Source organism: Falco peregrinus, chromosome 1 (assembly GCF_023634155.1).
Source record: "Falco peregrinus isolate bFalPer1 chromosome 1, bFalPer1.pri, whole genome shotgun sequence".
In the NCBI taxonomy this organism is placed as follows: Eukaryota; Metazoa; Chordata; class Aves; order Falconiformes; family Falconidae; genus Falco; species Falco peregrinus.
This window is the reverse complement of record NC_073721.1, coordinates 28721883-28746317: the sequence shown is the minus strand read 5'-3', so window position 1 is coordinate 28746317 and position 24435 is coordinate 28721883. Positions and strand designations below refer to the sequence as shown.

At 63.7% G+C, this 24435-nt stretch overlaps 2 protein-coding genes across 4 annotated transcripts; one reads left to right on the top strand and one right to left on the bottom strand.

Moving 5' to 3' along the window:
* Positions 1-1225: 1225 nt before the first annotated feature.
* Positions 1226-9455, top strand: GOLGA7B (golgin A7 family member B). Of its 2 annotated transcripts, none has more exons than XM_027788954.2 (5): positions 1226-1361; positions 6915-7040; positions 7439-7591; positions 7739-7840; positions 7961-9455. In XM_027788954.2, the coding sequence occupies exons 1-5, from the start codon at positions 1305-1307 to the stop codon at positions 8063-8065; spliced, it is 543 nt and encodes a 180-aa protein (XP_027644755.1). In that variant the 5' UTR covers positions 1226-1304; the 3' UTR covers positions 8066-9455. The 2 variants fall into 2 exon arrangements, with proteins under 2 accessions (XP_027644755.1, XP_055649770.1); XM_055793795.1 differs by lacking the exon at positions 1226-1361 and adding an exon at positions 5319-5776.
* Positions 9456-9687: 232 nt separating this feature from the next.
* Positions 9688-23100, bottom strand: CRTAC1 (cartilage acidic protein 1). 2 transcript variants are annotated; one of them, XM_055793793.1, is made up of 16 exons: positions 23001-23100; positions 19270-19466; positions 17798-17994; positions 16748-16878; positions 15963-16119; positions 15346-15480; positions 14937-15082; positions 14614-14750; positions 13866-13948; positions 13278-13378; positions 13025-13193; positions 12383-12528; positions 12209-12251; positions 11590-11733; positions 10277-10402; positions 9688-9892 (listed from the first exon to the last, which is right to left on the bottom strand). In XM_055793793.1, exons 1-16 carry the CDS (start codon positions 23043-23045, stop codon positions 9765-9767), a joined length of 2085 nt encoding a protein of 694 aa, XP_055649768.1. In that variant the 5' UTR covers positions 23046-23100; the 3' UTR covers positions 9688-9764. The 2 variants fall into 2 exon arrangements, with proteins under 2 accessions (XP_055649768.1, XP_055649769.1); XM_055793794.1 differs by lacking the exons at positions 9688-9892; positions 10277-10402 and adding an exon at positions 10710-11329.
* Between the last annotated feature and the right edge of the window lie 1335 nt (positions 23101-24435).

The following is a 24435-nucleotide window of genomic DNA, read 5'->3' as shown; positions in this document are numbered from 1 at the left end:
GATAAAGTGGTTCTGTTAATGGGCGACAGAGCAAACAGCCCAGTGCTGGCAGCGATAGCAGCTACCCTTTGCCCTGGGCTGGGGGCAGGGACCATCCCCCCAGTCCTGGTTGGATCCATCTGCTTTGGGGCCATGCTGGGAACCTCACCTGCACAACCTGCACTTGCCTGCAGTCTGCCTGCCCTTCCCATGCCCTCTGTGCTGGGCACAGTGCCCATCACCGCATCACCCAGTGATGCTTGGTGCAGGCCAGGGGGTGGTCTGAGCTCATCCCACACTGGCCAAGCCCCGGAGATGGCACCATTAATGTGTAACTGCCAGGGAGCATGATAAGATAGAGTGGCCCTTTATCAGGGGCTACCCGGTAGCAGGAGGGAGGGTGCTGGAGGCATTGGGCTGTCACAGCAGCAGTGAGATTGCCTGGAGATAAGTGCTGATAGTAAATAGCTAATCCGTGATGGATGGGCCAGCGCAGGACGTAATTGCCATGGGAGCTGGGTTGGGAAAGGGCTGGTGAGGCCTGGGAGCATGAGCGGGGAGGTGGAGGCAGAGGGAGCCCAGATGTGTGGGATGGAGCTGCCAGTGTGCGGGATGCTGAGCACACCTTGCCTCATAGGTGTGCAGTGTCCCCGGGATGTCCCTGCGGCATTGCCAGCACTGGTGCTGTCCTGCTTTGGACCACAGACAGGTTTCTGGCTCTCAGCATGCCCTGTCCCCCAGCCCAGTCCAGCCCCCAGCACACACAGTCCCTCCCAGGAAGGTGCTGGGGTTGCTGAGCACCCTGTGCCAGCTGGCACCCCACCAGATGAAGGCAAAGGGGCTGGGGGGGGGGAGGGGGGGGGGGGGGCGGCAAGGGGCTCCCTGCCAGCTGGCCCGGTGCCCCTGTCTGTCACGATGCCTTCATTAGAGCCACTGAGTAACCTCCTGGCAACACGGCCACCTGGAGGGAGCAGGGCTGGCCCCAGGAGAGGGTTGTCCATCCTCTGCTCCTGCCCTGCCAGGTGCCCTGGCAGCCTTGTCCTCAAGCTGAGGCTGTGCCCCTGCGCTGGGGGGCCTCTGCTGCACCCCCATTGCTTTCTTAACCCTTTCCCACCAGGGATGTCCCAGGGGAGGTAGATCTGGGCTGTACCTCGGGGTAGGGGGTGGCCCCAAGGCAGCTGGAGCTGGCACTCTGCCCTGTGTCCTGTCTGCGCAGGCTACTCCAGTGCCGGCTGGGGGACTGACACTTGCCTCTGTCACTCTGAGGAGCTGGCTGTGCCACTGCCTGTGTTACCTTTCACAGCAGCAAGACTGGAAGCAGGGCCATGGGGGCTGCCCCCTCCACGGTGGGGACCTTGGGGACAGCCAGCCAGGGTGGCACGGTAAGATGACATCCCCTGGGCGTGCCCCCTTGCCACTCTGGGCCCTTCCCAGGGACTTGTGCCTGGCTGTAGCACAGTGTAGATGAGCCAGGAGAGCAGGAGGCCTCTGGGGAATGAGATGCTGAGCAGGGTCCTGGCCACTGCTTTCTGTCCTCCTCCATTGTGTCCCCACTCCCTCTCCCACCTCAGCTTTGGATGCTGCCGACCTTGTTTCTGTGGGCAGAGACACATTCCCTGGGCCTGGGTGGGCTGAGAGGGCTAGGTGGGCTCCCTCCCATTCTCCCTGTCCTCTTGTCCTCCCTCTCCCAGCCCCATCCCAGGCCCCTGGGACTCCTGACTCCCAGGCTGCATCAGTGCCAGGCGTGGGCTGCACCCACCGTGGAGCAGGGACCCTCGGGAGGGGACAGCACACTGGGGGTGGCCGTGCAGGGACACGTGTTCTGGGCTGTCTGGCAGTGCCTGACATGGGGGGCAATGCAGGGCTGACAGCACGTCTCTGCGGGGGTGGCCCTGCCTGGGGGTGGCCGAGGGAAGTTGGGGCACGTCTGGGGGCACTGTGGGGCCGAGTTGGTCCCGGGGCATGGGACCGGTAGGTCTGGCAGAGGGCAAGGGCAGTGGTGGCCGTGCACTTGCCCTGCGCCCACACACGCTCCCGGCTGGCCCTGGCAGTCCCAGGAATGCATCTGGCAGTGCTCCCGGCCCAGCTGCGGGACAGAGGCTGCCCTGGCGCCCTCCCAGCCCCCCCGGCAGCTCCTGGCCCTGCCCGGCTCCTGCCAGCCTGCATACAGACCCCCTGTTCACTGCTGCCCCCGCCCCCCTCCCCGGCCCCAGCCCCTCTCTGCGGGGCAGGGAGGGGGCATGGGCACCTCTGGGAAAAGAGTCCCATTGCCTCGCAGCATGGCTGCGTGCATGGGGACATGGGGACGCTCTCTGCAGTGCTGCTCATCTGCTCATCCCCAGCCCCACTGGGGAGATGGGAAAAGCCTCCCATGTCTGCTGCCAGCACAGCCCCGCTCCTGGCATGGGGTCAATCCTTGCACAGGTTTGGCTCCCAGCCGGCACCTTTGCCAAAGGTAGACCTTGGCACCTTGCTCCGAAACCACATCCCCTCTCTGCTTGCTTGTTTGCAGGAGAGTGTTGTGTTCCCCCACCATGCACCCCTGCACAGTATGCTGGGGGCTGCCCCCAGCCTCTGGGGGGGTCCCAGGTGCAATGGTGTCCTGGCAGCACCCATTGGGATGGACACAGCTGGATGTGGCAGTGCTGCAGGTGCCACAGAGCAGTGCCCAACCTCAGGGTGCCCAGGCCATAGGGCTGGTGGGCCCCAGTTTGGGGCAGTTTCCGTGTCCTGCATGAAGGCACAGGCTGGGGCACTTGGATCTGTTTTCCAGTGGCTCCCAGTGTGGTGGCATGCTGCCCTCCAGTACCTGTGCACACACCTGCCGTCTCCCAGGAAAGGTTATCAGCTGATCACCCTGCCCTGCTGTCTCTGTGTGTCTCTCAAATGTCACCGTTGTCCTCGCTGGTGTGGTGAGCTCATGCTCCCTCCCCATTAATGAAAGCCCCCCCAGTGCCATGTGAAGCAGCTGCGAGGTCCTGGCCCTACCATGGCCCCTTTGAAGCAGAGCCAGGGTTGCTGACAGCCCTGACAGGCTGGGGATGGGGCTTGGCACACAGTGGGTGCAGGATGGGACCCCAGGGGTTGGTTGGTCTGGGGCTGGTCACAGGGCTCCAGCTGTCCTCCACAGCCCCAGCCACTGTGCTGAGACTGCAGGGAGGATTGGGGTGCTGGGACCAGGCACAGTGCCAAGCACCTGGGGACATGCTGGGGACACCCACTGGTCCTGGCCTGGGAGCCAAGTGCAGGGGCTGGAGCAGGGTCACTGTTGGGACATGGCTGCCGCAGCATGATGGACATGGGCATGCTGGCTTTGCGTGGCTGGCCGTAGGGGCTCCAGGCAAGCCCCACGCCTGTCCCACATGGATGGGGGCAATGGCAAGAGCCAGCAGCGCTAAGAGGTCTGTGGGGTCTGTCTGCAGGACAGCTCAGAGCCCCCTCACTCCAAACACAAGGGAGGACCCAGGCAGCTCTGGCAGCAGCTGTGCCTGAGATGCCCGCCCCCACTGCCAGGCAGCCTAAAAATAGCCCCTTGGGGCTCAGCAGATGGAACAGAAGGGCCAAAGCCCTGTTGCTGTAGGCACCCTGCCAGGCACCATGCATAGCGTTGAGGGCTAGGGGACAGCAGGGCCATGCAGCACTTTGGGGCTGCTCTGAGCCCCTGCTGCCCCTGCTCCTACTGCCTGGGATGGTGTCAGCTATACCAGTCTCCTTCAGCCTCTGCCCTGCCCTACTGGGAGCCATGGCATGGCACGGCACAACAGCAGCCTGTCCCCTGTGCATAGAAACCAGCAGAGTGTGTCCCTGCTCTGGTTAAAACTAGAAAGTCTACAATGGTGGATCCTGCATGGGGGGTTGGCAGGCCCCAGTGGGCTCTGGAGATGCTGGAGGCTGCAGGCACCAAAGGCAGGGCCAGGGGCTGTGCAGCAATGGCGAGCACTGTGCGGCAGGGCTTGCTCCTGGGTAGTATGGCTGGCAGAAGGCAGTTCTCCCTGATGGGGTGAAGATGTCCCACCAAAGGACATTCCTTGACACATGCCCTGGTCTTGCAGTCAGCAGGTCTGTGGCTTGTGAGGTAGCTGGAGCGCTGGTTGTGAGCTGTGAGGAACCTGGGCTGGGCTGGTGCAGCCAGAGAATAAACATCCCTGGGGCAGCACCACAGGGTGCAGGCAGATGGACAGACCCTGGGGGAGCAGGGACATTTGTGCTCCCCTGGCTGCTCTTGGTCCTTTGCCTGGCATGGGAGAGCAAACTTCATCTGCTGTCAGGCACAGCATTGCCATGGCAACTGGCAGGGTGCTGCCAGGCGGGCAGCCGAGCCCTGACGTGGCAGTGATACACAGCATGGGAAGGTGCCGGCACACAGGGCCTGGTTTTGGGGGCACCTGGGGCCACACTTGGGTGTGTGAGTGTGTGCACATGCCCCTGGGCGCACGTTTGGAGGCACATGGGGCGTGCAGGCAGGTGTGGGCATCCAAGCGCACGCACAGATGCCTGTGTATGTGTGTGCATGCCCATGCATGTGTACATGGGAGAGTTCACACACACACCCCCACACACCGAGGGGGGTCCTTTGGCCCTGTGGCACCGTCTAAGCAGACTACCCCACTGCTCCAGAGTGTAAGCTGGCAGGGCTGCTCTGACCCGTGGGAACAGTAGGTTGCCCCTGAAAGCTATGGGATCCATAGCTATGTGTCTGGAGGAAGAAGAACCTTCCGACTCAGGTTCCTGCCTGCACGTGTCCTTTGGTCCCTTGGTCACAAACCCTGACACATCGCAGAGCACAGGGGCTGCCTGCTAGCCACCTGCTAGGCTCTGCCGCTATTTGCTCTGCCCGAAGCTTGGGCTGGTGCTCAGGGCAGGGAGCAGGAGTCGGCTGGAGCTGCCCCTGTTTGGCCAGGGCCCCTGCGCCTCAGGCAGCCGGCCGTGCTGTGTTAGCAGACGTGCTGGCAGGGCCTGCGCTGCCTTCAGCATCACCCAGGTGCTGAGGGAAGGGCTGGCTGCTCTCCTGCCTGGCGAGGGCCTTGTGCCTGGCCACCGCGTCCCTCCCGCCTCACCACAGCCCCAGCTGTGAGCACCCCCTCCTCCGCCTCTCGGGAAGGCCTCTGTTCCCCCTGTTTGGCATTTCTCCGGCTCTAATTGAGCTGTCAACGGGCAGAGATAACAGGGAATTCGTTAGCGCCGCTCTTTGATGTCTGCCCGCGCTGCGATTGCTGCACTGGCTCCAGAGCGCAGCGGCAGCTGCAACTCCCTTGCAAACAAACAGCTTCAGAGGCGGCCCCTGGCACGGCGGGCTGCCAGCCCCAGGGTGGGCTCCCCACAGTCCCACCGGGCCAGCCCCACGGTCGCCCAGGCCCCCGGTTGCCTCCAGCAGCACCCCCTCGGCGGTCAGTTCCCCGCAGGGACCTACAGCCGCATCCCCCCGGCAGCCGTGCCCCGGTACCCGCAGTGCCCGCCGGACCCCCGGCACCCACGGCAGCGGCCCCGCCTCGCAGCCCCCCGCTGGGGCCAGGCCCGGAGCAGCCGGATCCCGGGGCCGCCGTCCGCAGCAACGGGGCCGCGTCCTCCCGGGGCTCCGTACCCGTAGCGGCAGGCGCCCGTCCCCGTCGCCTCGGGGCGGGCCGGGCGGCTGCGCACACGGGGCGGCCGGGCCCGCCTCCGCCGCCCGGCACAGCAGCACCGCGGACAGCGCCAGCCCCCGCGCGGCTCCGCACGGCCCCGGTGGCAGCGCCGGTCCCCGGCCCGGCACAGCCCAGCCCGGCGCGGCCCGGCCGCACGCCGCGCCATGGCCACGGAGGTGGGTGCGCGGCGGCGCGGCGGGGCCAGCCGGCAGCGCGCATCTCCCGGGCCGGGCTGCGGCGGAGCCCCCCCGCTCTGCCCTGCCCCGGGCCGCCGCCATCGGCTGGCTGGGCGCGGGGGGTAGGGGTCCGCGTGGGGTGCGCCGGCACGGGGGGGCAGCGTGGGGCTGGGGTCCCCATGGGGTGCACTGGGGTAATGTGGGGCTGGGGGCTGGGAGGGGTGCGTGGTCTGTGTGCATCGAGAGGCCAGCGTGTATGTGGGGTGCTTGGAGGGGTGGGAGGGGCGGGGAGAGTGGTGCATGGCGCCCTTGTTGCAGGGAGCGGCGTGGGTCTGGGGTGGGGTGCCCCGGGAGGAGACGTGGCTGTGGGGCTGGGGGTCGCTCTCCCAGGGGCCACGGAGAGGGTCTATGGGACACACAGCAGGCGGTGGCCCCATGTAACCCAAGGGAAAGAGCAGGGAGGGGTCTGACACTCGTCTTTGGCACAACCTGGCCCCTCCATCCTCCTCTCCACCACCCCCCCCCCCCCCCCAAAGCTGCCCGGCAGCCCAGAGCGCGGAGGGTTGGCGTGTGTCCCCATAACCCGTGAGGTGTCAGGGCTGGGGGGCTGGGCTGCGCGCCTGCCACCGGGGCTGCCGATCCCTTTTGTGCAGCCGCCGGCTGCAGCCTGGCCGCCCGCTGCGCCGCCGCTGCAGCCCGGCCCCCTGCTCCAGCCTGGCTCTCTTCCGTCCTCCCGCCGGGGAGCTGCCGGGGTGGTTGGGTGCTAGGGCGCTGCTGGGGACAGGGGGCTCTCCCCTCCCCACGCTGTGGCCCACCAGGGGACACACACCCATGCATGCAGCAGCCGGTGCAGGCGAGGCCAGGCACCAGCCCAGGAGCACATGCACTCGCCCACACCCCGATGGCGGGCTGCTGCGGCGCCCTCCCCTCACTGCCATCCTCCCCTTGCCCCTGGCCTTGCACCTCCAGCACCGAGCTCTGCTCCCGGCATGACACAGCCTGCGCTGGGGGGTCCCTGCCCTGGGGTATGTGAGCCTGCAGCCTCTGACACTGGGGGAATGGCACTGCTCCCCAGGCCCCTGGCAGGGATGCCTGGCACCCCCCAGCTGTTGCCCCCCTGCCCCCTGCTGCCCCCCAGGTGCACAGCCTGCAGGAGCTGCGGCGCAGCGCATCCCTGGCCACCAAGGTCTTCATTCAGCGGGATTACAGCGATGGGACCACCTGCCAGTTCCAGACAAAGTTCCCCCCTGAACTGGAGAGCCGGGTAGGAAGCCTGGCAGGCTGCCATGGTGCAGGGTGCCCTAAGCTGGTGCCCTATGTTGTGGGCTCAGGGGCAAGAGGACACTGAAGACACGGGGCCTCCACAGGGTGTTATATGGCTCTGGGTCATCTGATGCTGCTGGGTGCATGCAGTCACTGCTACCTTGCCTGGTTTTCTGGGGCTTGGGTGGTTTCGGTGACCGGGAAGCTCTGGTGAAGGGCTGCAGGCTCAGCAGGTCTTGGCATGGGTGGGAGGTGGGCAGGGGCCAGGGAGATGATATAGCAGCTGGGCAGGGAGGAGAGGGTTAAGTGCTCCCCAAGTTCCCCCGGGGATGGGAGAGGGTGGTGCAGGGGGTCAGCCTCTAGCCAGACTCCTCTTCACACCACTGGTTTCTGCTCTAGATCGAGCGGCAACTCTTTGAGGAAACCGTGAAAACCCTTAATGGCTTCTATGCTGAGGCGGAGAAGATTGGGGGCAGCTCGTACCTGGAGGGGTGCCTGGCCTGTGCCACTGCCTATTTCATCTTCCTCTGCATGGAGACACACTATGAGAAGGTGCTGAGATCCAGGGGAGGGCTCAGGGGCAAGCATGGCTGCCGGCCTGGCGGTGGGCACAGGGATGGCACAGGGAGCAGGGGGGGCTGGAGGCCAGAGCAGGCAGCAGTGCTGGCACACTCTGAGTATCCCTCTGTGCACTGGCAGGTCCTGAAGAAGATCTCCAAGTACATTCAGGAGCAGAACGAGAAGATCTATGCGCCACGGGGCCTGCTGCTCACTGATCCCCTGGAGCGTGGCATGAGGGTTGTATCCTCTGGGACGTAAAGTGCTAGGGGGGTGACGAGGGCAAAGAGTGGGGGGACATCGGGAGTGGGTGCTGGGCAATTGGGCTGGCCCATCTCACTGACGATCCTTAGCAAGGCCCAGATCGAAATATCCATCTATGAGGACCGGTGCAGCAGCGGCAGCTCCAGCAGTGGCAGCTCAAGCAGCAGCAGCGGTGGAGGGGGTGGCGGGGCAGGGGGCCGGTGACTGGCAGGGAGTCCCTACAGGGACTCATACTGCCGGGACAGTGGCCTCTCTGAGCTCCGCAGGCTGCACTACCAGAGCACGCGCTTCTGAGCCCAGGGAGGGTGGGAGGGGGAAGCCAGGGGCTGCCTAGCGGGGCTGCCCACCCCCATCTGCTCTGTGCCCCCCGCAGTGAATCTGCCCCTGCTCAGACCCACTGCGGGCAGGGGTTGGTGCTGGGGCATCCTAGGTGCTTTCCGCTGAGCCAAACTGGTGCCAAGGGGCTCCCACAGCCCTCTGGGTGCTCCGCATTGCTGTCCCTCCCCCAAGTGAAGGAGCTTGCCCTGCCACGGGCAGTCCCAGCTGGCAGTGCCCCGCGTGCCGTGCATCGTGCATCAGGGAGCAGCAAATCCCCAGGCAGTGCTAAGGGGGACACACAGATCCCCATGACTACAGGCACTGCCAGCCCTTGCTGCGCCCCCTCCCTGGGACATCCCGCTCTTGGTGCTGCAGGGTGGGCTCAGCTGCTGCGTGCCCACTGCACAGGGTGCCTGGCAGAGCCCTGGTGCTGCTTCATCTGCACGATGGTGCCATGCATTCACCACAGACCTTCCCCACATGCTACCAATTGCTGCTCCCCAGCCCTGGCCAGATAGATGCCCTCACCCATCTGGTAGTGGTATCCTTGCCAGCAGCATCCCTCAGCGCTGCCCACGACACTGGCTTCTGTTCCCTGCCTGACCTGGTGCCATCCGCAACTGTACCCAGAAAGATCCTGAGCCCCAAGCCCCATGCCCAGGGCAGGGAGGTACAGTGCTGGGCAGGCTCCTGCTGTTGTGCTGCATGTCCTGGGCTACCGCATAGCTCAGCACAGTGGAGGCTGAGCTGTGGCATGGGCAAGCCAGGCTCCCTGTGCACTCCCAGCAGAGCCTGCCTACACCTGGCTTCTGGCAGCCCCCTGCCTGCTCTTCCCCATGACCTGCACCAATGCAGGAAGGCTGCCCGGTGGAGCAGCTCCACCAGTACCCTTCCTCTCCTGCTGCTGAGCCCTTCCCTGCCCACATGTCCTGCATGCATCTGCCACCAGCACCGCAATTCTCAGTCTGGCCTGTGGTGGGGACCTCGAGGGGTACCTGGGTCTGGCTGCAAGGTGTGGGGGTTCTCGGGCCAGGGTCAGATGGGGGGGGAATAGGAGGGTCCCTGTGACATCCAGCACCCCAAGGAGAAGAGTCCTTGCCTGGGTGCAGGGCTGAACTGAGTGGGCATTTCTCTTGTGGGGTCCACGGAGGGAGGACCCTGCCCCATGGGACTCCTTTTGGCTTGGTCATGGCATGTGTGGGGGGTGACCCTGCCCCCACCGTTCCTGCTGGGGCCCCCCTGCATGGAGACCTTCCTCAATAAACCCCATGCTTCATCCCTTACTGCCTGTCCTCCTGTATCAGAGCAGGGAGTGGGGCAACGCTGGGAAGACAGCCAGGCTGGGCATCCCCCAGCACATCGGGGTGCATGGAGTCCCACAAGGAGTGGGAGCCTGGAGGAAATAAGGGGGAGGGATGGGACAGTCCACGTGGAACACAGGGACAGACCTGTGTAGCAGTCACATGTCCCCAGTGACAGGGACTCACAGGGAAACCAGTGCAGGAAAGGGTTTATTCAGTTGGCACTGGGCACAACTGGCCCAGGGCTGGGGTAAGCAGAGGGCACATGGCTGTGCTGGGGCAGGCTAGCTGCGCTGGCAGCGTCCACCTGCACCCAGGGAGAAGCCCTGGCGGCAGTGGCAGTGGAAGGAGCCGTGGGTGTTGTGGCAGATATGATCACAGGGGCCAGGCTGTGCCTCGCACTCATCTACGTCTGGGAAAGAAGGGGAGAGGATCAGACCTATGCCAAGGGTACGGGGCTCGTCCGGCATGGGCAGGGCCGGGTATGGAGGAGGCATGTGGGGGGCAGCTCTGGGGCTGGGTGGAGCTGGGACACGGAAAGCATCTCTAATGCCTACAGCCATGCAGCTGTGGTCCTGTCACACTTGTCCCCAAGGCTGCAGGGTAGCAGATGCCTCCTCACTCCAACTCCTGCACAGTCACAGACTGTCCATCCTGCCCCCCGTTTTGTGTTGGCTGGGGCTACGAGCATACCAGGGCATGCCAGGAATCGGCATCCCTGCTCCCAGGGCAGCATGGCAGTGGCAGGTGGGTGGACACCATGGGCTGCCCACCCCCGCTGCCTGCAGGTACTCACCCAGGCACTGGCTGGCAGAGGGATCAAGGGGGTAGAAGCCCGGGCGGCAATGGCAGGCATGTGCCCCAGGGGTGTTGGTGCAGAGCTGGCTGCAGTTGTGCAAGCCCAGGGCACACTCGTCGATGTCTGGTGGTGGGGAAGAGAGCAGCACGGGGTTACAGCACGCAGGGAGAAGGCAGCACAGACCTGTTGTGGTGGTGTGGGCAGGGCTGCCTGCTGCATCCCAGACCCTCCAGTGTTGCTTATTTGGCTGTGCTCCCAGGGCTGGGAGCAGGGCCGGGCAGCAGCAGAGCTGCCCAGGGCCACCATGCACCCTCCAGCTAGCTCCTGGCCATGCTCCCCACCCCCAAGCCCCCTCCCCATGCAGCCCAGGCAGAAGCATGGGCACAGCCCTGCCCTGCACAGCTCAGCAGGCTGGGCTAATAGACAGGATATAGTTTATTGGGGGAGTTCTCTGGGAGAGGGGCTGGAAGACTGAGCAGGGTTTGACTCCAAACAGTGGGGTCAATACGTTAAAAAAAACAGACCAGGAGGGTCCTTCCTCTGCAGGGCTGGGGGGACCCTCCTCTGCCAGGGCTGGGGAGGGGGGTCTCCCTCACTGAGGAGGGGGCAGGTGAAGCACACACGTCGCAGGCCAAACCAGCAGGCACATGGTACGTCAAGGCGACGGAGCAAGCGACCACCCGGGAGGCACCGGTGTGGCAGGAGCAGCACTGGGGCGGGGAGGTGCTGGCGAAGGGGCACTGCCCCGGGGCTGCTTTCCCAGACACGGTGCAAGGGGCAGCTGGGCTCCGTGCCTGTCCCATTGCAGGCCACCCCCGTAGGGCACAGCTGGCACTTCCAGGGCAGTTCAACATGGAGGGAAAGAGAGAGAAAAAGAGACAGGCAGAGGCTGGCCGGTCCTTCCGCCAAGGCTGCTCTGGCGTGTTACGGGCAAGGGTTAAAGTGCATAGAGGCAAAGGCAGAGTCCGAGGACTAGAGGGAGGAGGGTACTGTGGGGGAGCCCGTGCCAGCTCCCGGCGGAGGGATATCCCCCAAAAAAGGCCACTTGAGCTGCACAGAGAAGGAAAGAAGGAGCAAGAGAGAAAGAGAAAGAAAGAAGGGGAGTCAGTGGTGGTTCAGCAGGAGGCACAGGATGAACAAACACAGAGCCAGGGTGGAGGTAGCTGGTTAGCCACCCAGCAGGTTGCAGGATGCGGCCAGGCCTTTGGCAGGGGTGCAACAGCATCCCAAGGCAGTGCTTTGGGGCTGTCGCCCACTGGATTGGCCAGGCTACAGTGGCACGGGGTCAGGGCACCCCAGCCATCACTCACCCACGCAAGCTGTGCCATCCTCATTGGGCTCGAAGCCCCGGCTGCAGCGCTTGTTGCTGCGGCAGCGGTACCCGCCATAGGTGTTGATGCAGATGGGCTTGTCTCGGGGGCAGACAAAGGGGAACTCTGTGCACTCGTCCGTATCTGCAAGCAGAGGGGACTTGGTGTGAGAAAGGTGGGCTGGGAGCTTGAGGCTACTGGCTATGGCCCCTCCAGTTTCCCCTGCATGTGCTAGATGACTCCCCTAACAGGTAGCCACACACGAGCCATGACTCTGCCCAGAAGGCTCACAACAGGGCCACGTTGCCACATCCCTGCTGCCCCTCCATCACTTGTGGCTCTAGTGCAATGCCCACCCTGCCACACACCAGCTATGCCTCCCACCCCCGGAACAGCACTCCCCACGACACCACAGTCCCCCTCTAGAGCCGTGCTCTGTCCCCAGTCCCAGGCAGGCAGCCATACCCTGCACTGAGCCATGCAGCAGCCCTGCCTTATGTGCCCAACCACCTCCCCAGCTGCCACCTCCCTGTAGCAGGGTGCTGCCCTCATGCTTGCCGTGGGGCCACGCTGCAGCACCCCAGGTGCAGGCACGCCTGCACCCCCAGCAGCTACTCACCTACACAGCGTCCGTTCTTGTGCTGGGAGAATCCCTGCCCGCACTGCATTTGGGGAAAAGTAGAGACCACTGGGATGGGGAGAAATCAGCCCTGGGAGCCACTGAGCCCACAGAGCCCAGCCCCTTGTTTCTGCCCCCAAAGCCTCCTGCCCTGCACCCACACCTGGCCCTCACCTCCAGCGGGGCAGGCATGAGCTGCTCCTCCACATCCAAGGGATAGGGGATCTCCAAGACAGAGTTTGTCTCGCTGCTGGCCACAGCTCGTGCCACAACACGGCCATCCGGCCAGGTCACCTCCAAGCTGCTGGCTTCATCGTGCCCTGCAGGTGGGCAGCTCATCAGGGGGGGGGGGTCTCCGGGGCAGGCAGGGGCTGAAAGGAGGCCAGGGGCGTGGTAGAGACAGAGGGGGCAAAGCCTCCCCTTGTTCCCTGAGCCCAGCCCCAGGTGACCATGCTAACAGCCCATGCAAGGGGATGTAGCTAGAGGGGGGGTGCATGCGGGGACAATGGGATGGCCTGCCAGCAGGCAGGGACACCCCTGCAGGCTTGGCTACCAGCCGTGCTGAGGCAGTGGAAGGTTAATGGGCAGAGAAAGCCCTGGTGCCTGGGCAAAGCAGCAGGCAGGGGGTGGGGAAGAGGGCAGTGGCCCCTCGAAGCAGGGCTGCAGTGGCTGTGCACCCTACCTGCAGTCTCCTCCAGAGACCACCATGGCCAGTGTGATGGGTGTGAATGATTGCTGTGCTGCATGGCACCAGGGCAGCAGACATGGCCCCTGCCCAGGGGGGACAGGCAGCTCTTTGCCTCTCCCACAGCTCACCCAGTCCAAAGTGCGCCACAGGCTCCATCTCACAGAGGTACCCTGATCCACCGTCAATGATGCGCAGGTGGGCCCCGCTGCGCCGCGTGAACAGCACCACTTTGGCTCCTCGCGCAAAGGCCCCGAAGCGGGTGCGGGGGATGACACGCAGCCAGTTGTTGCTGGTGCCCTGCAAGGGAGAAGGGAGCAGGGATGCTGAGTAAGGAGAGGCAGAAGGGACAGGGACAACATGAGGACCCTCTACTTGACTCACCTGGGTGCCCTTGAAGATGGAGATCGGTTGTGCCATGGACTCTCCGTGAGACAGGATGAGGTCCAACATCCCATCACCATCAAAATCTGTCACTGCACCTCCTGCAAGGACAGGATCATGTCATGTCTGCAGCTGACCCCATGTCTCCCAGCGCTACACCCTGCTGCCAGTGTGGGCTCCCACAGGTGGCAGCTACAATCCCAGCAACGCAGGGGCAATAGATAAGAAGGGGTGACTCCAGGTAGGAATAAGGGTCCATGCATGGGTGACACCCTGCAATTAGGTGGGTCAGCTCCCTGAGCAGTGGAGGGGACAGGCAGTGCCCGGGAGACTGTAAGACACAGAAGGCTGCCTGGCCCCCTCCCAAATATAGAGCTACACCCTGCATAACAACTGGAGACAGCACTGTTCGCTGGGTATGGGTGGAGGGAGAAAGCATGGAGCTGCTCCTGGGCGATAGGGGCTCCAACATGCTGATGGGGAACAGGCAGGTGACTCAGCCAGGCATGCAGCATCCTCAGGCATAGAGGGTGCCAGCTGATGCTGTGGTGCACCCCCGCATAGGCCCCCATGGCCAGGGACACACACCTGTGCCCCGTCCCTCTGGCTCCAGCGCATCTCCTGGATTCAGCTCTTCCACAATGGGGTCTGAGTGCTCCCTGCGGATGAGCCTGCCGAGCACAGACAAGGGCATCAATGCCAGCCCCTGCAGCCCCTTCTCAGGAAGGGCTTATCCCCTCCTGTAGCAGCATGGTAGAAGAGATGACAGCCCCAGTGGCTGGGGGATTGGACTGGCCCCTGCCTGTTAGCACCTCACGTCCCCTCCCCATGCAGGGGTGACAGGGATGTCATGAGAGCCTGGCTTTTGTGGGTCTGAATAGCAGAGCAGCAACACCATCTCCAAACACTGCTGCATCTCTCTGGGACCAGAGACCCTCCCCAGGGGCTCCCTGCCAAGCCACTGCTCTCCACCCATCTGTGGGTGCCAGCACTGGGTGGACAACCAGCTCCCACTGCCCCACATGCCAGGTAAGGAGATGCCACCCAGCAGTAATGAGGAATTCACTCGCACAATTAACAGAAGCCACTAACAAGCTTCCATATCACCACTAATCAGCAGTGCCAGGGACCCCAGGGGCTGCTGCAGGCACGATCGCAGTGGCTGGTAATGACACCGGGAAAGGTTCAGTCACGGTGCCTTTTATTAGTTGAGCCTGAGCAGTGGCACTGCTGGAGAGGAACCCCGTGAGCCTGGGTGCACCATGAGGGCTGCTCAGCCCCCCCTCCGAGCGGCGTGCAGGCTGTCCTGGCTCTCCAGTACCTGCCAGGCTCCTACCGGAATAGGCGGTTGGCAGAGGAGCCGCGGTAAGCAATGTTGTTGAAGAAAACCTCCAGCTCCTGATCGTTGTCGAAGTCTGCTGCGATGACAGTGCGGACTGGGGATGGCATGGAGAACTTGGGGGTGGCGATGTCCTGTGTAAGGGATGGGCATGGGGTGACAATGGGCACAGGGAGCAGGACACCCGGTCCCACTTTGGGTCCTCTTCTTGATGGGAATTGAGGCTCAAAGCCACATCAGGGTGAAGATGGCCCCTTTGGCCAAGGAGACTCAGTGTCAAAGCCAGCAGAGGGGTGGGGTGGCATGGTCCCAGCCCTCACCCGGAATCGGACACGCCCGGGACCCCCGCTCTGCAGGTAGAGGCGGTGTGGCCCGTTCCAGTTGCCATAGACAATGTCCACCCGGCCATCACGGTTGAAGTCAGCCAGTGCCACGCCACGTCCATGCTGGTAGGGGTCATCCAGCCCTGGGGAGCCACAAGGGGACGGGGGAGACAGAACCTCCTCCCTGCCTACATCTCCCCGGGATGCCTGCTGGGATGTGCCCCACAGTCCCCAGACAGGTTCTCCCCACACAGGGCTGTACCCCCGTGCTGACAGATGCCCTGATCTGCCTCCAGGCCCCCAGGGCTATCCCCCCACCCTGCACTCAACCAGCCCGTGCAGGCAGGGGCAGGCAAAGCCAGCCCTGCCCTGAGGTCCCCAATGCCTGGGTGCTCCCCCTACTCACCCACAGCAGCTGCTACATCCCGATACGTCCCGTCCCCCAAGTTGTGGAAGAGGAAATTGGGGCTGTTCTCATTACCACAGAATATGTCGGAGGCGCTGTCACTCAGGATGGGGCCCACGGCCACCCCACGACCCCCTGGGGACAGGAGCCCCAGGGTGAGGGGCCAGCTGGTACCCTGCCCCCTCAAGACCCCCACGCCCCCTCAAGAGCACCAGGTGGGCAGCACTAGGACCCCCGGCGTCCCCTCCTCTCCCACCTCCCACCTTTAGTCCCTCTCGTGAGGCACTAATTGGGCCTGGCAGCCGCTTGTGTCACTCCCAACCTTAATCGCTGCCATCACCATGGTGACAACACTCCTAATTAGTGACAATTTACCGCTGGGGAGACGGGGCACGGCGACGGCCGGGCAGCGTGGGGCGCAGGCTGGCACACTGCCGGCCGCCCCGCGGGGGCTCCGGAGGGACCATCCCCGGTGACCGTGTAGTCGGGCGTCCCGTGGCCCGGGTGGCTTCCACGGGCCGTGGGGCTGCCACTAGATGGGGCAGTCAGGCAGCCTAACGCGGGGACGGTCGCGCCGCGCTGCCCCGTCCCCTCGGCGGCGCCGCAGCCGCTGGTACCTGTGTACTTGCTGACGCCAGCCTGGGCGGCCACGTCCACCAGCACCACGACGCCACGGGCAGGGTCACTGGCGGCCACGTCCATCTCGATCAGAGCGTGGGGGCCCACGTTACCGCTGGCGTAGTTGGCGATGTAGATGGAGTACCTGCCGGAGCCCTGCAGCCGCAGCATCTCCTCAGCACCCACCCGCCCAAAATGCATCTCCTCTGGGACCGCAGCAATCCTGCTGTGGGGCTGGATGCTCTCATGGCTCCGTGGGACTAGGCACCACTGCCATGTACTGAGCAAGAGCTTTGCAAAATCCATGGTGAAAAGCATCCTGGAAGTGGGGATGTGCCCCATTGCCTCCAGGAACTCTGTGGTCCCCAGGCTCACAGTGCCAGCACGGGCAACCCTACTGTGCCAGGTTCCCCCTCATCCCCACTGCCTCCCTTGTCCTGTGCGGCAGCTAGACCCTGATTTAGTGATAATCGTTTGAAAACAAACCACTGGAGGAGGAGGAAGAAGAAAGAGCAGGTGACAGGAACATAAATCACCTCGACAGGCACGTTTATCAGCTGGTGGCAACCGTGTGGACAGGTGCCCACAGTCCCCATGGCTGTAGGGGCTGCCAGCCCCGACAGTCATGGGCTGCTGGGGGGCACCCCTGGCCCCAGTGCCGGGTGGGGTGGGGCTGATGCCCAGATGAGGGGAGAGGTCCCCAGGATCGTGTGGGGGAGGGCTGGAGGGGCAAAGGGGGTGGGAAGGGGAGATGCCCCCTGCCTGCTGTGCCCTGCCTGCTCACCGTCCGGTCCACACAGGCAACAGAGCGCCCGGCGAAGCGGCTGGCCACATCCCGGTTCACCTCGTCACTCAGGAGGTCTTCCCAGCGCCCATCGCGGAGCTTGAAGAGCTTGTCCGTGTAAGTAGCCATGCCTGGAGGGGGCATGGGTCAGGGGGCTGCAGCATCCCGCCTCCTCCTGAGGAGGGTGCCCTGCGGCAAGGGGAGGCTGTGGAAAAGGTACCCTTTCCTGGAGCATCCCAAACCTCTGCTCTGTGTCCCACAGCCCCCAGCAGTGGCACAGGGCCAGGCTGCCACTATGAGAGCCCCTGTGACCCTTAAGGGCCACTAGGAGACACACAGAAGAATCAAATCATTAAGGTAAAATGTGTCTCAATGGGGCACAGTCCTGTAGATCATACCCAAGAAGGTAAAAAAAAAAAAAAAGAAGATAGATTCTGTGCCAAGCACAGGCAGCAAGCTGCACTTGATTTAGAGACAGGTGTGCCGGCAGCCACCGCCAGCTTGGGTAATTAGGAGCATCAGGAAGACAGATCTGCTGCCTAGAGGTCAGGGCTGTGGGACAGGGACATGGCAAAGCTGGGCTAGAGCACCAACCGAGGGAGCTCCAGGGATGCCCAGTGTCAGGCTGGGGTATGCACATCTCCTCCCCACAACAGGCATCCCAGAAACTGGGACAGCACCGGCAGGGCAGGATTAGACCTGTCTTAGTCCAGCAGGCACAGGATAGCCATGGCACAGAGGGGTACAGCTGCTGTGGGGCACAGCTGGGATTTGCAGCACAGCCACAGGTAGGCCAGCCCCAGCGGTTGGGGGGGAAGCTGCTGTCCCACTCGGGGTGCTGCTGGGAGGGCAGTGGGCAGCTGGAAGTGCTGACTTGGCGGCTGGTTGGGCTCGGTGTCCCGCCTGCACTGCCATCAATCAATGGAGCCACTCAACTGAGAAATTAACTCCAGCCCGCACACATCCCTCACGCGCCGAAGGTCACGGGCGGCCGTGCTGGGAGCTCCCCCCACACCCAGGGCTCAGGACACGGCTTCCTGCAGGGCTCACCAGAGAAGGCATTGTTGGTGTTGAGAAAGTAGATCTCCTCGCGGCCATCCCCATCGATGTCGCAGGCTGTCACACCAATGGCATTGCCCTGCCGGTCCCGCAGTGCATAGTACGGGGAGTCCCGCTCATCCTCCGCCACATTCACCAGCCGTCCCCGCACCTTGTCATACTTGAGCACCAGGTTGGGGCCATTGTACCTGTGGGTGTGAGCGGGGGCAATGGCACCCTGAGGCTTGGGGACAGGAGGAAAGCTCCCATCCTATCCCTAGGAGGACACCAGGTGTGACACTGGCTTTTCCCCATGATGGGCACAGCAGACATCTGTGTGTTTCAGGGAGGCCGGTGAACCTGGGTTGCCATCAGCACCCAAATGTGGGGCTGGCTCCTGAGTGTCAATGGGGAGGGCTCAGCCTAGACCTGTTCCAGCCCAACACTGGCATCTCACATTTACCTGGCCTGGGTACCCCAGGGCAGTGCCAGGGCAGGGGTGGGTCCAGGCACCAGTGGGGCAAGATGGAGTGCAGGTCCCTGCTTGCAGCCCTTTTCTTTCCAGGGCAGGGAAACTGGCACACAAGGCAAATCCTCTCAGCATGGTGCACCCCATCGGCTCCCTGCCCGCTCCTGCCCAGTGCACTAGTAAACAAGTTATACAACGGGCACCGCGGCTGCTTACAAAACCCCGACTGGCTGCTTGGCTCAGCCCAGCTGGGAGTGGTGGCCCAGGCCCCGCCAGGGTCCCTAGTGCTGCCCCTGGTTTGCTGCCCCAGGGTGATGCTCGAAGCAGCAGCAAGGCCAGACTCAAACTGCCACCGTGGTACCCCCAGCTCCCACAGTCCCATCAGATGGGATCCACGGGAGTGAGGGGCTGCCTCCCGCTGAGCGCACCTGTGTGTGCAAGCCTCCTTCAGGGGTAAGCACTGTGGTGTGTACACAGACACGCTGCACTGGTGGATCACAGCCACATCCATGCACACAGAGCCTGCACTGTGGTCACCACTGTCTCCAGCCAGGGCAGAACCCTCTGGCAGCAGCTGCTCTGTGTCCAGCCCCACTCAGGTGCCAGCAGCACAGCACACAGCTCCCTGCCTCCCCAGCTCCTGCCAGCCTTTCCAAGCCATCACTCCAATAAAGGGCTATAAAAAGCCTCCAGCCAATTAACTGAACTTCTGGAGACTGCCGAGTCCCGTCAGTGGAGCTGAGCTGGCTGGGGGACACACTGGATCTGCACTGCACAAATCTCAGCTTCTGGGAAGCTGCCACTGCTCCTCAGGGCCAGGACAGAGTCAGCCACATCATCCCACACAGGCACCCAAGTGGCATCAACACCCTATGTGGGTGCACACAGACCCCCATCCCACCACCCCCGAGCACAACCTCCCATCCAGCCAGACGCCCATGGAGGGGCAAGCAGCTCCTGGCCCTGCAGGGCCACCAGGTCCTGCTGTCCCCAAGGCACTGGGTGCACCACTCACCCTGCCACCACGATCTCAAAGTTGCCATCAGCATCCAGGTCAGTGACGGCCACACCATAGTTGAGTTGTGTAGGGTTGCTGTCATAGTCAGGTGGTAGGAGGCGGTGGGTGACAGCCATGAACATGGGCTCACTACGCTGGGAGCTCTCACTGAGCCAGGCCAGGGACAGCAGGCACAGCACCAGCATCCTGGGCACCTGGGAGAGACCTGCAGCCCATCAGCTCCAGGAGAAGACCCTGCTCCACAGCACTGAAGCACCACCACCACCACCCTTGCACAGGAGACACTCTTTCCACTTCTTGTCACCCACCCCAGCCTGTGCCACACCACCAGGCCCTTGACCCTTGGGCACTACCACAGCCCAGGCATCCCCATGCATCCTCCTGGATGCAGCTCACCCTCTGGGCTTCCTTGGGACAAGACCGTACTCCAGTGAGCTGGGAGCTGCAGCTGAGCAGGAGTGGGACCTTGGGAGCCCTTCCCATGGGAGGGACTGGGGAGGCAGCAGGAGGGCTGCAGAGTGCTGACAAAGCTGGGCTCAGGCCCAGCTCGCCCTGCCCCAAGGGGCTGCTGGCACCCAAGATCCCAGCAAGTCACAATGCCAATCACTGCTCCCTTGGCAAAGCCAGAGGAAGTAGGCAGTCGCTGGGCTGGGAAGCTTGTCCCCTGTCCAGCTGGTGTTCCAGAGCTGGGGAAGGCCACAGGTAGAAAGTGGGAATACCCTGCCAGTTGACTCCTGTGTGCCTCAGTTTCCCTACTCTGACTGACCAGGGATGGTTTCTGCACAGGGATGCAGCCACAGGAAGGAGATGCTGGGAGGAACAGGAGACTGGGAGGAGAAGCTCAATTAACCTGGACTGCGGAGGACAGTGTCTGCCAGCACTGCTGGCAAGGCTGCAGAGATTTTGGAGTTGGCTTTGATCTGGCTGTAGCATGGGTGACAAGTAAGGTGGCACTCAGGACAGGACAGCCAGCCCTCACCTCAGGCCAGGCAATCCCCTCCAGTGAGCTGTGTCCCCCCATACTATGGGCACAAATACATGTGACAGTGCTCCAGCTGGGAGCAAAACCAGGCTGTCCTGCTCTCGCAGAATGGAGGGATGGCTGGGGTACCCAGTCACCAATGCAGGGGACACTGGTTCATGAGCCTGCGCCATCCCCTGGGCAGGGCTGCCCTCCCAGTACTATCAGGGGGACAGGGACAAATGGCCCCACTGCCAGCTGGTCCCCATACTGCAGACCCCACCAGCAAGCAAAGGAAGCTGTGGCAGCTGCAGGGTGCCACATGTGCCCAGCATGGGGAGGGGGAGATGCCCAAGGCTTAGATCCTGGCAGACCCAAGGGGCTGCAGGGAACAGCCCACTGCTGCCACCCTCAGGGATGGGAATGGTCCTGGGGTCTCTGGGGAGCCAGGATTCCCCTGCCAAAACCAAGTAGTTTCCAGCTGCAGAGGAAACCTTGAATCCCACTGCCTTGCCTTCTTGTCTGGAGCATCTCTCCAGGAGCAGCAGCCTGGGACCTTCCCTGGTGCAGGTGCCCTATGCAAGGCACATGTGATGGGGGCAGGGTTTCATCGGGTTATGCAGGGATGGGACAGTCCCTGGGTGACACTGCAGTACCAGGCAGTGAGGGAGGGGAAATCTTTGCCACAGCCCCACACTGTGCTTACCCAAGTAAGCATGGGGAACTCACCCACATGTGGGCTTATGGGTGCAGGACTGCCACATGGGCACCCTGCTGATGCAGAGCAGTGCCCCCTCAGCCCCAGCCAGGTGATGGGTGGCTGTCCCCAAGCCACTGGCAGAGCTCTCCCTGCTGTGGCCCCTCCAGCTCCCACTCCCTACAGCTTGGCTTGCTCCCCAGGTACTCCCCCCACCCCCTCCAGCTGCAGCCAAAATCCCTCCAGGCTGGATGGAGCCTTTCCAGGAAGAAACAATGTTCCTGATTGGAGATGAAAGGCTTTTCCCAGTGAATCCGGTGCTTGGTGCCATGGGGAAGGGATGCATGGCCTGTAGCCAGGCCATTTTGGGAAGAGGAAGGTAGGGAGACTCAGGCTCCACATGGCAGAAAGGGAAAAGCCTCATGGTTCCCAGTGTGCTGCTGATGGCACTGAGGCCCTGGCGTGAAGCTCTGCCTGAGGCTTGAAGCTATGGAGTCCTGCTTGTATGCAGGGCAGAGCTCAGCCTGTCTTGTCCCAGCAGAGCCACATCCTGTCTTGTGTTGTGGCATCTGGTGGCAAGGTCACCCCAGGACCTGTGGTCACTCCAGAATGCCTGCTCAGCACGGCTGAGCCTGGTGACACAAAGCCGAGGTGCCTGGCAGGAATAGAGGCAGCAGGGGGATGGAAGCAAGGCTGGGGGTACCACAGGCACCCACACAGAGTGCTGGCCTCATGGCAGGGATGCAGCGTGTAAGGCTCATCTGTCCCTATGCATGGCTGTGGCTGGCAATGTCCTGCACAGAAGGGACTGGGAAGGGAGCCGTGGGGCCAGCAAGTGGTTGTGCCCCAGACCCCTCGCCACAGGTGGTAAGATGCTGTCCCCAGGGCTCCTCACATACCCGCATGCATATCACCTGCCCTTGGCCCGCATCATAGGGACAGTGGGAGCTGGCAGTCTGCACAGCCACCCCATCCAGCATGCCACCATGACATTGCTGCCCACCGCACCACGCACCCCAGTGATGTCACGCTCCACCACTGCAGTGACATCCCATCCCAGGCCGCAGTCACCTCCAGTACCGCTACGACATTGCAGAACATCATGCAGCAGGGGCCTCATCACACTCCAAAGCAGTGACAACATGGTGACATCACAGCACCCCATGACATCACACTGCATGTGCCCCAGTAATATCATATTTCTGTTCCTGCCATTCCCAGGCTGCCACAGCCATGCCTGCCAGGGCAGAGGACAGACAGGAGACGTCCCACAGACCCAGTAGTCCCTCTCTTGTAGCAGCTGAGCTGCTCAGGGATGCCAGCAGTGCCCCCTCCACAGCACCTCAGCCCCTGCAGTGCCTCTGCTCCGGCCAATGCCCTTAAGCCCTGGTCCCACTGCTCTGGCTGCTCACTGCTGCCATGGGCTCAGCGCTGCTCCCTCCCACGTCCCTCTCACAGACCCTGGCCTGTGCATGCATCCTGTCATGGATGCTTCCGACAGGCCCGGAGCCCCCAGCTGCCAGCTGGACTGTCCCTGTCCCCTCCCATGCAGGACTCCTCAGGGGCAGACCCGGCACGCTGGGGCTCAGCCAGCAGCAGCCAATGCAGTGTGGAGATGAGCAGCCACCTCAGCCTCTGAGCCCAGCCCCAAGGGACACCAGGTCCTTGGGGGGCTCAAGAGCCACCAGCACACGGCTAACCCCTTACCATGCAGGCAAATATACGACTGGACCCCTCTCCCCCACAGCCCCCAGCCCCTCCACGGGCTCAGCCACCACCAAGCACAAGTGCCTGTAGAAGAGGCGCTGTCCCTTGCTTCTCGCCATCCTGACGCCCCTGCCCCGCTCCATCCTCCCGAGCCCCGTCCCCCCCATCCCAGCATCTTTCCCTCCCCGTCCCCATCCCATACTTCATCCCACACCTCTGCGCTGCGGGGGCGGGCTGCGTGCCTGCGGTCCCGCTCCACCCGCCACCAACTTCTCTCCGGGCCGGTGACCGTGCCGGAGTTGACACGCTGCCCCCTCCCCGCCCCAGAAAACTTCGCGGAGCAGCAAAGCGGCCCCTACTCACGGGCCAGGGGGGCTGCCCGGCGCCCCCGCGCCGGCGGGAGCGCATCCCGCAGCGCCTGCCTCGCCGCCCGCCGTGCCGCCCGCCTCCGGCTCCGCCGCTCCCCGGCTTCCGACGGGGCCGGCCCGGCCGAGCGGCGCCTTATGTATGGCCGGGCGGCGGCGGCAGGCCAATGAGCGCGGTGAGGGGCGCCGCTGCCAATGGAGAGCGCGGAGGTGGGGCCGCGCCGCCCTGATTTACTGCCCGTATCGCCGCGGCGGCTCCGGCTGGGATGCTGCGGGGGCACCCGCCGGGGGGCAGCGCCCCGGGCCCTGACCCCGCCGGGGCTGGAAGTGGGAACGGGGGCTCCGGGGCGACGCTTCCCGGGTGGCTGGAGCCGCGGCGAGGGAGCTGGCTGGCTGCGGGGGGTCTCGGCTCGCGGGAGAGGAGCTGCACCCCCGCGGTCACCCCGTGGGCGCTGGGGGGTGGGCGGCACTCGGGGCACGGCTCCCCACCTCCTGCGTGGGCAGCTGGGGCGACGGGGCGAGCAGAGCCAGGGACCGGCCCTAGCCTAGGTGCGGCGGGGGGCGCCCCCCGGAGCGGTGCAACTGCGGGCGCGGGGGGAGCCGGGCAGCCCCGGTAGCGCAACACCGAGCTGCGCCCCGAGGGCTCAGCACCCACCCTGCGGTCACCCACCTCCCTCTGCAGGGAGCCCGGGAGGGGCTGTGCCCCGGCAGCCGGTCTGAACTGGGAGGAAGGCCCATCTCGGGTCGTGCGAGGCACTGACCTGCCCGAAATCTTGTAGCTACTGGACGCCTGAGGCAGGATGGCACTTAGCCCGCAAACCTGCCTTCCCTGACACATTTCTCCTGTACGGCTGCTGTGGCGATGGACACAGAGCTCTCTGTGTGTCTCTCGATGCAGAAAGTAGCTGCGGCTGGGACTGGGAGAGCACTGGCAGGGCACAAGGCTGCCAGGTCACCTCAGTGGAGCAGGTTTGCAGGTGCTCCAGTATGGAACCTGGGGCTGCAGCCACCAGGAGAGGCAACAGGAGACACCAAGAGAGACACGCGGGGAGAAAGCCGGAGCCACAGGAACCCACACCATTCGAGCTGCTTTGAGTGGCTAATCAGCTGCCCTGCTAAAACCCTTATTTCTCATTTGAACATTTCTGGCTACAGCTTCTGCCTGTTGCTCCCAGTTCTTCTCTCCCTGCTGGATTCAAGAGCTCTCCAGCCACAGTGGTTGTCTCCCACAAAGATGCTTCCACATGGCCATCAAGTACCCCTTGATTTCATTTCTGATGACCCACTCTTAACAGGGCTTGCTGTGAGGCTGCCTGCTGCAGGGTCCCCACAGCCAGCACGAGTGTCCAGGCCTGGGGAACCTGCTGTAGGGCACTGCAGTGGGGCAGGAACTACCCCTACTCTCTGCATTTGCCATGGGGAGGCTGGGATGC

Bases quoted from the DNA above. Each gene is read 5' to 3' on its own strand.
- CRTAC1 (XM_055793793.1), bottom strand. From the start codon at position 23,045: ATGCGCTCCCGCCGGCGCGGGGGCGCCGGGCAGCCCCCCTGGCCC. The intron at 19,467-23,000 runs GTGAGTAGGGGC...GGTCTCTCCCAG, and splicing joins CCGGGCAGCCCCCCTGGCCC to GTGCCCAGGATGCTGGTGCT. The intron at 9,893-10,276 runs GTGAGTACCTGC...CTTCTTTCCCAG, and splicing joins CTCTGCCAGCCAGTGCCTGG to ACGTAGATGAGTGCGAGGCA.
- GOLGA7B (XM_027788954.2), top strand. From the start codon at position 1,305: ATGGGGGCTGCCCCCTCCACGGTGGGGACCTTGGGGACAGCCAGCCAG. The intron at 7,041-7,438 runs GTAGGAAGCCTG...TTTCTGCTCTAG, and splicing joins CCCCTGAACTGGAGAGCCGG to ATCGAGCGGCAACTCTTTGA. The intron at 7,592-7,738 runs GTGCTGAGATCC...GTGCACTGGCAG, and splicing joins TGGAGACACACTATGAGAAG to GTCCTGAAGAAGATCTCCAA.